General features: G+C 48.1%; 1 protein-coding gene across 2 annotated transcripts in view; it reads right to left on the bottom strand.

Moving 5' to 3' along the window:
- Positions 1–4,593: 4,593 nt before the first annotated feature.
- Positions 4,594–12,514, bottom strand: part of si:ch211-253b8.5 (dysbindin) — a 118,318-nt gene continuing 110,397 nt past the window's right edge. For both annotated transcript variants that reach the window (XM_038802897.1, XM_038802896.1), the window contains exons 2-4: positions 8,480–8,629; positions 5,587–5,727; positions 4,594–5,160 (exon numbers count right to left, since the gene is read on the bottom strand). In XM_038802897.1, coding sequence (XP_038658825.1) covers positions 4,931–5,160; positions 5,587–5,727; positions 8,480–8,579 — 471 coding nt within the window. In that variant the 5' untranslated portion in view covers positions 8,580–8,629 and the 3' untranslated portion in view covers positions 4,594–4,930. The remainder of the gene's footprint in view (positions 5,161–5,586; positions 5,728–8,479; positions 8,630–12,514) is intronic.

Here is a 12,514-nt window from a genome sequence, read left to right as displayed (position 1 = left end):
CCATTCTCCGGCCAGGATGGGCTGAGCGGTCGCTCCAACCCGACAGGTTCCCGCCGGCGCTGGCCACACCTGGTCGCGGCCGGCGGGAACTGTGCGGGAAAGTTGGGGGTGGCGGCCTTTGTGGGGGGGAGGGAAGAGTGGTTCCTTCACTGGGGGGAGGGCCTCCGATGGGTTCTGACCCGCGATCAGGGCCCACCAATCAGCGGGCCGACCTCTCTAAAAGAGGACCTCCTTTCCTCCGCCGCCTCGCAAGATCCATCCACCATCTTCTTGCGGGGTGGCCTCAGGGAGGATGGCAACCGCGCATGCACGGGTGACTTCATTTACTCGACAGTGGCCGCGTCATTTACACGGCGCCGCTTTTTACGCTGCGCCAAGGCAAAGCGCGTGTAAAATACGCACCGGCGCTCCTAGCCCCCCGGGGGCGGGAGAATAGGGGGCTGGGAGCAGGCTCTGATGCCGGAGTGAAACACTCCGGTTTTCACTCCGGCATCGGGACTTTGTCTCCATTTCGGAGAATCGCGCCCCTTGTCTTTGCTCCATCAGCCAAGGGGACCAGCTTTTTTTGTCTATCTAACCAAAACTGTCAGAATCTTGTAAATCTCCCTTCAATCTCCTTTGCTTCAAGGAGAACAACCCAAGCTTCTCCAGCCTAATCTTGTAACTAACCATGTCCCTCCCCCTCAACCCACACTATCCTGACCCTTACTTCCCCCATCCCTGGAACCACTTTGGTAAATTTCTTCTTCATTCTTTCAAAGACCCTCACGTCCTTCATAAAGTGTGGTGACCGGCACAGATATAGTGTACAGATTGTGGCTTAACTAGAACTTTATAAAGTCAAAGTTGATTGATGAGGGAAGGGCTGTAGATGTCATATACATGGACTTCAGTAAGGCATTTGGTAAGGTTCCCCATGATAGGCTGATGGAGAAAGTGAAGTCTCATGTGGTCCAGGGTATACTAGCTAGATGGATAAAGAACTGGCTGGGCAACAGGAGACAGAGAGTAGTGGTGGAAGGGAGTTTCTCAAAATGGAGAACTGTGATCAGTGGTGTTCCACAGGGATCCGTGCTGGGACCACTGTTGTTTGTGATATACATAAATGATCTGCAGGATGGTATAGGTGGTCTGATTAGCAAGTTTGCAGATGACACTAAGATTGGTGGAGTAGCAGATAGTGAAGGGGACTGTCAGAGAATACAGCAGAATCTAGATAGATTGGAGAGTTGGGCGGAGAAATGGCAGATGGAGTTCAGTCCAGGCAAATGCGAGGTGATGCATTTTGTATGATCCAATTCAAGAGTGAACTATACGGTAAATGAAAAAGCCCTGGGGAAAATTGATGTACAGAGAGATCCAAAATTGCCCTTAGTATTGGGTGGGGTTACTGGGTTATGGGGATAGGGTGGAGGTGTTGACCTTGGGTAGGGTGCTCTTTCCAAGAGCTGGTGCAGACTCGATGGGCCGAATGGCCTTCTTCTGCACTGTAAATTCTATGATCTGGGTGTTCAGGTCCATTGTACCCTGAAGGTGGCAACGCAGGTGGATAGAGTGGTCAAGAAAGCATACAGCATGCTTGCCTTCATCGGACGGGGTATTGAGTACAAGAGTCGGCAGGTCATGTTGCAGTTGTATAAGACTTTGGTTCGGCCACATTTGGAATACTGCGTACAGTTCTGGTCGCCACATTACCAAAGGGATGTGGATGCTTTGGAGAAGGTGCAGAGGAGGTTCACCAGGATGTTGCCTGGTATGGAGGATGCTAGCTATGAAGAGAGGTTGAGTAGATTAGGATTATTTTCATTAGAAAGACGGAGGTTGAGGGGGGACCTCATTGAGGTCTACAAAATCATGAGAAGTATAGACAGGGTGGATAGCAAGAAGCTTTTTCCCAGAGTGGGGGACTCAATTACTAGGGTCACGAGTTCAAGGTGAGAGGGGAAACGTTTAAGGGACATATGCCTGGAAAGTTCTTTACGCAGAGGGTGGTGGGTGCCTGGAACGCATTGCCGGCGGAGGTGGTAGAGGCGGGCACGATAGCGTCATTTAAGATGTATTTAGACAGATACATGAATGGGCAGGGAGCAGAGGGATACAGATCCTTAGAAAATAGGCGGCAGTTTTAGATAGAGGATCTGGATCGGCGCAGGCTTGGAGGGCCGAAGGGCCTGTTCCTGTGCTGTAATTTTTCTTTGTTCTTTTGTTCTTTGTTCAACATAACTTCCCTGCTTTTGTACTCAATGCTATACCGTGTATTGATGAAGCCCAGGATAACCATGTGCTTTGCTAATCATTGTCTCAATATGTCCTGCCACCTTCAAAGACTGACTCACATGCGCCCCAGGTCTCTCGATCCCTGTACACACTTTAGAATGGTGCCATTACATCTAGATTTCCTCTCCCTAACCTTTCTGCCAAAATGGGTCACCTCTCAGTTCTCTGTATTAAACTCAGTCTTGCACTTGCCTATTCATTCTGCGAACAAATCGATTTCATACTACAAGTAATTCATATTCTCTCACTTGTAGGTATTATTGTTAAACTTCGAAATTCTACTCTGTATCCCAAGATCCAAGTCATTTATGTAAAGCAAAAGCAATAATTCAGTCCTGGGATGAATAATTAGTGTCCGGGTTTTTAAGTTTAAAAAAAAAAGATGTTTAATTTTTAAAAACATTTGGACAAATTGTAACTCAAAGAAGGTGTGTTCAAAAGAGTCAGGTTTATTAAGAAAAGAGAAATCTACAGAGCAGCTTCTTACAATCTCATGTCCTCATTCGGATGTGTGTTTAGTTTTATTAAATGACAGTTCACTGCATTCCAACAGGCTGTCAGCTCCTCACTCAAAGGCCATATTTTCAGATGTAATTTCTTGGTGCGAAATGAAGCATTCATTAGTTTGTGATCAAAGTGAGCTGTTGCTATAGTTACTGTTGGTTAGCTTGTCTCTGACTAGCAGTGCTTGGTGTCACCATTGGCATTGTGTATCATTCATCCAAATGTGATTGGTCTGGGGTTATTGGCCTCCTATGATATGGCATGTGAGCTAATTGGCTCCTTAATTCAGAGGTTCCATACCTGACTGTATCTATTTGTGCCTACATGCTTTTATTGTATCTATGATGTTGGCTGTTGTGTTGAGTCTACATATGTTCAATCTTTGCAGGATATTATATGATGGATCTGCATGTATCTTTAATGGAGCTGAATTTCAGTGAGTTCATACATAACTGGGAATCCTTGGAGTGTGTCTGTGACTTGGGGGGGGGGGGGGGTTGCAGTGAGACTGGGAATGTGTGTGTGTGTGAGAAATGGGCAATGTTTGTGTGGGTGAGTCTGAAAGAGATTGGGAATGTGTGTGTGGGAGAGAGATTGGAAATGTGTGTGTGGGAGAGAGTTTGGGAATGTGTGAGTGAGGCTGGGAATGTATGTATGTGTGTGAGACTGGGAATGTGGGTGTGTATGTGTGGGGTGTGTGGGTTTGTGTGAGAGAGGCTGGGAATATGTGAAATGAAAAGAAATGAAAATCGCTTATTGTCACGAGTAGGCTTCAATGAAGTTACTGTGAAAAGCCCCTAGTCGCCACATTCCGGCGCCTGTCCGGGGAGGCTGGTATGGGAATCGAACCGTGCTGCTGGCCTGCTTGGTCTGCTTTAAAAGCCAGCGATTTAGTCGAGTGAGCTAAACCAGCCCCTATGAAAATCGCTTATTGTCACGAGTAGGCTTCAATGAAGTTACTGTGAAAAGCCCCTAGTCGCCAAATTCCGGCGCCTGTCCGGGGAGGCTGGTACGGGAATCAAACCGTGCTGCTGGCCTGCCTTGGTCTGCTTTCAAAGCCAGCGATTTAGCCCAGAGAGAGACTGGGAATATGTGTGTGTATATGTGAGAGACTGGGAATGTGGGTGTGTGTATGTGTGAGAGACTGGGAATGTGTATATGTGTGTGTGAGAGAGAGGCTGGGAATGTGTGTGTGTGAGAGAGAGACTGGGAATGTGTGTGTGTGTGAGAGAGACTGGGAATGTGTGTGTATGTAAGACTGGGAATGTGTGTGTGAGAGGGACTGGGAATGTGTGTGTGTGGGGTGTGTGTGAGAGACTGGGAATGTGTGTGTGTGATTCTGGGAATGTGTGTGCATGTGAGAGACTGGGAGTGCTGGTGTGTGTGGAGGGGTGTTAGTGTGGGTGTGTGAGACTGGGAATCTGATTGTGTGTGTGTGAGAGACTGGGAATATGTGTGTGTGTATGTGAGAGACTGGGAATGTGACTGTGTGTATGTGTGTGGGTGGGGGGGGGGGGGGGGAGGTGACTGTGAATGTGTGTGGGTAGGGATATGTGTGACTGAGAATGTGTGTATGTGACTGGGAATGTGTGGGTGTGTGGCTTATGACTGGGAATGTGTGAGTGAGACTGGAAATGTGTATGTGAGACTGGGAACGTGTGTGTGAGAGAGACTGGAAATGTGTTTGTGTGGTGTGTGTGCATGTGTGTATGTGACTGGGAACGTGTGTGTGAGAGAGACTGGAAATGTGTTTGTGTGGTGTGTGTGCATGTGTGTATGTGACTGGGAACGTGTGTGTGAGAGAGACTGGAAATGTGTTTGTGTGGTGTGTGTGTGCATGTGTGTGTGTGTGACTGTGATTGTGTGTGTGTGAGAGACTGGAAATGTGTATGTGAGACTGGGAACGTGTGTGTGAGAGAGAAGCTGGGAGTCTGTGTGACTGGGAATGTATTTCTGTGTGACTGGGTGAGTGTGTGGTTGGGATTAGGAGTGTGTGGGTGTCTGGGAGTTGGTGGTTGGGACTTCAACATCTTCGATTAGCTAGTGAAACAATCAGCTAGAAATTACCAATAGTGCCTTTAACAGTTCTGCTTCAGCCCCCTTGATATAAAGACGTTTTGTTGATAAGATGTAGATATTAGACACAGTGTTAGCTTTCATTTCCAGATTGTGTGTCAGTATCCTTGTCTTTGTTTGGTGTGAGTAATGCCGTATCCACTTGGACATCCTCCTCATCCGACTGGACTATCGGGGTCTCATCACCATCTAACTCCAGACTGGTAGGATTTGTAGAGTTGGAGGAAGTGGATGACATCCTGGATTTTATTTCTGCAGAGTTTGGAACTTTAATAGTGATCTCACTATTATAAAACTGTTCATCTGTGTGAAGAAACAAAACATATTAGTACGGGGACTTCTAGGATTAGTAAACACTTAGCAACAAAGATTTGCTCCCTCTTGTCAAAACGGACAATATCTGACATCCTGGGATAATAAGTGCTGGGCAATGCTGCTCTGAATACAGGTTAGATCCTGGGTGATAGTTGTCAAGGTGCAGGCAGTGCCACAATCTCTCCACCTTCTTGTGTAGCGGAGGACTGAAGTTTTCCCAACTTTCCCAGAATATGATATTGAAAATCTTATCTACCTTGAATGCCAAAACATTAGGATTCCTGCTTAATTCATGTTGTCAACCATATGTTCCAGGCATGTTGGCACAGGACTCCTGGGACACCCTAACATGTTACACTAGCTTGGCATGGAGTGTAACCAATTGTTTGCTGTTGTGTCCTGTTTATTGCTTACCTGGCAGTGTTGATCCCTCACAGCCATCCATGCTGGAGTTGAGGAACACATCGAGTGCTTCCTGGTCGGACATGTCCATTAGATCCACCTGCTCCAGCATGTCCACATTGACTTCCATGGAGGAGACACTCCCAATTGGTGCTGTGGGAAGCAGAACATCCTTTCACCATGGATCATGGAGAATGCCAAGCCCATTATCCCTGCTCATGAGCTCATTCCCTCTCTCTCTCTCTTTCTCTCAAGTTCTCAATTGACTCAGACTCCGGTAGCTCTCCACTACCCCCTCTTCCCCCTCCTCCGAGATACTTTAGGTTAGATTGCAGCTTTTGAGGAAAAACATTCACTCCAACATCTCATCCCAATGGAATTGTCCGACTTGCATAATAACTAAGAAATTTACAATTAAAACTGACTGACCTCTTTGACTCCCGATTTTTGCAACTTTTCAATGGCAGAAGTTCAGGTTTCACATCGAAATATAAACTCAATTTTGAGTCTTACTTTGTTTTACTTGTGTTAATGTTTGATATTGGAGGACGCTGTGTTGGAGAAAAGTGTCCAATGAGCTTTAGCTCATGGTCACCTAATTATCCCTTTTAACATGAACAAACCTGCAGTGCTGTATAAGCTGCAATGGTGGCTGACGTGGTTTCCGGGCAGAGGTAATAGAGAGGGAGGGATTGCCATATCCCAATAAGGGCTCGTGATCGATCACTGATAGTGAATGGGGTTAGAATAGTTAGGTGGTTGTTTTTGACCGGCGCAGACTCGATGGGCCGAAGGGCCTTTTCTGTGCTGTATGACACGATGAATCCATCACCTCAGACAGAACAGGGGAAACAAACCTTGTGTGTACTTTGAAGCGCTGTCTGTGTTTCGACTGAACAGAACCATGAAGATTTTTTTCAAAGACAATCTCTGACATTGCTCTGAGTATTAGATCATTCTTACCCTATTTCAAGCGGGAGAAGGTAAATTGATAAAATCTGTATCCATTAAATGAAGGGTTTTGGTTACTAACTGCCTTTCAGCTTAATGATTTAATTGACAAAGGTACACAGAGTATGGCTCATTGGGTTTTAAATGTAGGAGAACTTTGAAGTTTAGACTATGCATCTAAAGTCAGTGTAGGACGTCCTATTGCCATGTCTAGCATGTCCGACAGTGAACTTCAAACTATTTTTCATATTTTTAAAAACTGGGCACAAAAGGCTTCTTTAACCACTCCCATGTCTCAAGAGGGAGCTAAAGAGACATTCCAGACTGTGAATCACCACCCTTTCCTGAAAACAATCCTCCCATTACTTCTGTTTTCCTGTGGATCAGCTGTGATTCAAGTGGCTCATACTTGTGTGACGTAGAAAATTGATCATAGGTTTGGTGAACTAATTTTTCCTTCAATGTTAGGCCTGCAGACTCTCAGAACCACTCTCACTCTGAAATCATGCTCTTCTCTCCTGGAGTCATGTATAAGTGTATTGTCCACATGGCATATTACTCCTTCTATGCCTTCCAGAGTGTGAGATATTGTTCTCTCGGAAATCTCTGGAGTGGACACTATTCCAAAGGACGCTATTGATTGGGGGCAGCATGGCGGCACAGTGGTTAGCACTGCTGCCTCACGCACTAGGGACCCGGGTTCAATTCTGGCCTTAGGGGACTGTGTGGAGTCTGCATGTTCTCCCTGTGTCTGCGTGGGTTTCCTCCCAAGTCTAAAGATGTGCAGGTTAGGTTAATTGGCGGAGCTAAATTGCCCCTTAGTGCCCAGGGATGTGCAGGTTAGCTTACGGGGATAGGGCGGGGTAGACATAGGTAGGGTGCTCTTTCAGAGGATAGGTGCAGACTCAATGGGCTGAATGGCCTCATTAAGCACTGTATGGATTCTATGAATAATGACCGAATGGCATTATGAATGTGGTCAGAATACTGGATTCTTTTTCTGCTTGGTGGCTAGCAGAATGACAGACAGCAGTTCGAAGATTTCTCAGCTTCTATTTTTCAGCTTTTCCATGAGATGACCTTCCACTTTTAAAGTTGTCTGACAGAGAGCCGCTGCGGGATTCTCCGTCGGCGGGATCCTGCACTTCACCAGCAGCACACCCACACACACGGATTTCCCGATGATGTGGGGATGGACACAATGGGAACCCCATTGGCCGGCTGGGGGATCAGACGATGTCTCTGCCTGCGGGGCGCGCCGGAAAATGGGGCTGGTGGAACGGAGAATGTCTCTGTTTATTACCCTCAGGATCTCATGTGCCTTTTTCACCACTTTCTAAACCGGCTTTGCCACCTTTGTGCACATAGACCTCCAGGTCTCTCTGCTCCTACTCCCCATTTAGAATTGTTCCCTTGATATTTAAATAGCTGCTTCTTGTTCTTCCAACCAAATACCAAAGGGGAGTCAGTCTATGTCTGACAATAAACCAGACGTTTGCTGTTATTGGCAAAGATTATTTAGCTGCCAAGCTAATGCATGGGACAAGCTCAGAGTACCAACCGTAGTGCCGTACCCTGGGAGTGCTGCATTGTCAGAGGTAAGCTGTAAGATTCCATAACACTATTGGAAGAAGATCAATGATTTCTCCCTGGCACCTTGCTCAATATTTACCCCTTATCCGATTTCCCCCAAAATAATTATCTTCTCATTACTGTTTATGGGAGCTTGCTGTGCATAACTTGGCTGCTGCAGCCTACATCACAAAATAGGCTGTGCTTCAAATGTGTTTAATTGCTGCAACGTGCTTAGGACACGTTAAACTTATGAATGATACTGTGAAAAGTTTTCCTTAACCTACAATTGCAAGCCGGGAATGAGGATTTAGAATTTTTATCACTCTTCATTCACTGTTAGCTCTCTAGTCCAAGAATTCAAGGACTGAATTTTACTTACGCCTCTGGTGCTCAATTTGTAGATGGGCCGCAGTGAGGTAGAAATCAGCATCAGGCTGGAATACATCTTCAAAAAATCGCTGCCTGTCCCTGAATTTCATCTGTGGGGTTTGATCAGTGTCCAGCAGCCTGGATGTGTGATCTGTCGCAGCTGGGATAGACAATTGTAACAGTCAGCAACACGTACCAGCACTGTGCACGCAACACATACCAGCACAGTGCACACAACATATACCAGCACTGTGCACACAACACATACCAGCACTGTGCACACAACACATACCAGCACAGTCCACACAACTCATACCAGCACTGTGCACGCAACACATACCAGCCCTGTGCACGCAGCACATACCAGCCCTGTGCACGCAACACTTACCAGCACTGTGCACGCAACACATTACAGCCCTGTGCACGCAACACTTACCAGCACTGTGCACGCAACACTTACCAGCACTGTGCACGCAACACATACCAGCATTGTGCACGCAACACATACCAGCCCTGTGCACACAGCACATACCAGCCCTGTGCACGCAACACATTACAGCCCTGTGCACGCAACACTTACCAGCACTGTGCACGCAACACTTACCAGCACTGTGCACGCAACACATTACAGCCCTGTGCACGCAACACTTACCAGCACTGTGCACGCAACACATTACAGCCCTGTGCACGCAACACTTACCAGCACTGTGCACGCAACACTTACCAGCACTGTGCACGCAACACATTACAGCCCTGTGCACGCAACACTTACCAGCACTGTGCACGCAACATATACCAGCACTGTGCATGCAACATTTACCAGCACTGTGCACGCAACATATACCAGCACTGTGCATGCAACATTTACCAGCACTGTGCACGCAACATATACCAGCCCTGTGCATGCAACACTTACCAGCACTGTGCACACAACACATACGAGCCCTGTGCACGCAACACTTACCAGCACTGTGCACGCAACATATACCAGCACTGTACATGCAACATTTACCAGCACTGTGCACGCAACATTTACCAGCACTGTGCACGCAACATTTACCAGCACTGTGCACGCAACATATACCAGCACTGTGCACGCAACATTTACCAGCACTGTGCACGCAACATTTACCAGCACTGTGCACGCAACATATACCAGCACTGTGCACGCAACATTTACCAGCACTGTGCACGCAACATTTACCAGCACTGTGCACGCAACATTTACCAGCACTGTGCACGCAACACTTACCAGCACTGTGCACGCAACAAATACCAGCACTGTGCACGCAACATATACCAGCACTGTGCACGCAACATATACCAGCACTGTGCTCTCAACATATACTAGCACTGTGCACACAATATATAACAGCACTGTGCACGCAACATATACCAGCACTGTGCACGCAACATGTACCAGCACTGTGCACGCAATATATAACAGCACTGTGCACGTAACATCTACCAGCACTGTGCACGCAACATATACCAGCACTGTGCACGCAACATATACCAGCACTGTGCACACAATATATAACAGCACTGTGTACGCAACATATACCAGCATTGTGCATGCAACATACACCAGCACTGTGCACGCAACATATACCAGCACTGTGCATGCAATATATAACAGCACTGTGCACGCAACATATACCAGCAGTGTGCTTGCAACTATTATGATCCCAGACCGGACTCTAACAGTGGCTAGGATACTGGACAAAAACCCCAATATTTTATTTTAATTTTGTAAGACTGTGAGAAAAAGCGACCTCGCTCCAGGAGTGATTTCACAAATAAATGGGGATATGGTATTGAACAAATTTTATTACTAATGCAGTATTAAAATATCTTTAACATCACACAAGGAAATAGCTTGTAATTATCCCTTAAACAATGCTAATTAATACAGTGGCACAATGACCCTTAACTGCTATCTTTACTTCCACTCAAACAGCAAAAGTATCTCAGCTCTCAATCCACTGTCAAATAGAGTCAGCATTCAGGGATATCTGCTTTACAGAGATGTCTGGATACGCTACTTTAAGGAAGAGAGATCTTTTGTCACTGCTTGAAAGAAAAGACCTGAATTCTGTCAGTCCCATGCAGTAACTCTGGTTGGATTTCTTCAGAAGCTGCTTCTCTGCTTCTTCCAGCTCACCTTCCAACCATACAATTCTGAACTGCTTGGAAAGAAACTGCTAATCTGTCTACAGATAAATCGTTCATCGAACTGTAGTGAGAACAAATGCTTGACCTCTGCTCATACCCCAACCTAAATCTCAACTAAACTGCTTTCCTGCAAAATGCCTGATAATGTGGCTCCAGCGATTAATTATCAAGCTGAAACGCAATGGGCGGGATTGTCCGACTCCACGCCGGGCCGGAGAATCGCCAGCGTGCTGCATGAATCTCGCCATGTACCCCGATGCCAGGCACAGAGCGGTGAATCGGCACCTTTGGGGCCGGCGTGGTCAGTGCAGCGCCAGTCAGGGGCTGCTCTACGCGACCCCACTGTGATTCTCCGGCCCGGATGGACTGAGCGGCCGTAAAAAGAAAACCAAGTATCACTAGCGCCGTTCAAACCTGCTCTGAGCCGGCGGGACCTCGGCGTTGAAGGGTGCGGGGGTGCCCTATGGGGGGGGGGGGGGTGAGGGAGGGTCTGACCCCGGGAGTGGGCCTCCGTGTGCCCTGGCCTGCGATTGGGACCCACCGATCGGCAGGCCGGCCTCGCTGTCTCACGGTCTCCTTGCTTCCACGACAGCGCCTGTACTCCTGCGCCATGTTGGGTCGGGGCTGGCGTGGACAGAGAGACACCACACATGCGCAGAAATCGTGCCGGTGGGACTGCACATGCGTGAGTTCGCGCCGGACACACTGCGCATGCGCAGATCCCCCGGCGCCCATTCCACGGCTGGATCAGCAGTTTGAGCGGCGTGAACCGCTCCAGCGCCCTGCTGCCCCCCTGTAGGGGCCAGAATTACTGATTCCATGGCCGTGATGATGCTGTCGGGAAAAGCTATTAGCCTCAGGATCAGAGAATCCCGCCCAATGTATCTAATTAACACCACAGGGACTTCCCTTCATCTAAACAAAACTCCATACGCCCAAGCTTTTATGATGCCTTAATTGCACCTAGGGCTCCCAAAACCTTTCAAACCAGGATTCTTTAAAAACACTACTGCGGCAGTGATGCACACACAGTAACCCATGTTTTTAAACTTATTGCACTAAATACCTATAATACAATGGCCGAGATTCCCCGAGCATCCATGCTGAAATCGCGCTTGGCACGAGGGCGCAGAATGGGGCGTCAGACCCACGATCAGGTCCGATGCCTTCCCGCGATTCTCCAGGGACTGTAGAATCGCCACCAGTCATGCGCATGCGGCAGGCACTCGGAGTGGAGCCTGTGGACACAGTCCATGGCCACCCTGGTGGGGGCGGGGATCTGTCACCGGGGGGTGGGCCTCCAGGAAAGCTAGAGTTCCGATCGGGGGCCACCAATTGGCGGGTGTGCGTGATCTGGGGGGGCCTGTATTGTTGGGGCCAGCTTGCTGTGTGGGTCTGCCATGTTGCGCGGAGCCGCCATTGCATGGCAGGATGTGCAGGGCCCCGTATCGGCAGTTGGAGCTGCGAGGACTACCCCGGAGCCCTGCAAGCCCCCTCTAAAAAGGAGAATCATTCTGGGCTTTCTCCAGGAAAGTCCAGAGTAATTCGGGCCCATTTTTTTCTTTCCAAAATACAGTGCAGAAGGAGGCCAATCGGCCCATCGAGTCTGCACTGACCCACTTAAGCCCTCACTTTCACCCTATCCCCGTAACCCAATAACCCCTCCTAATATTTTTTTGTCACTAAGGGCAATTTATCATGGCTAATCCACCTAACCTGCACGTCTTTGGACTGTGGGAGGAAAACGGAGCACCCGGAGGAAACCCACGCAGACACTGGGAGAACGTGCAGAGAACGTCACAGGCAGTGAACCAAGCCGGGAATCGAACCTAGGACCCTGGCGCTGTGAAGCCACAGTGCAATCCACTTG

This window comes from Scyliorhinus canicula, chromosome 7 (assembly GCF_902713615.1).
Source record: "Scyliorhinus canicula chromosome 7, sScyCan1.1, whole genome shotgun sequence".
In the NCBI taxonomy this organism is placed as follows: domain Eukaryota; kingdom Metazoa; phylum Chordata; class Chondrichthyes; order Carcharhiniformes; family Scyliorhinidae; genus Scyliorhinus; species Scyliorhinus canicula.
Note: the sequence above shows the minus strand (reverse complement) of the source record. Positions and strands in the feature narration are given on the sequence as shown.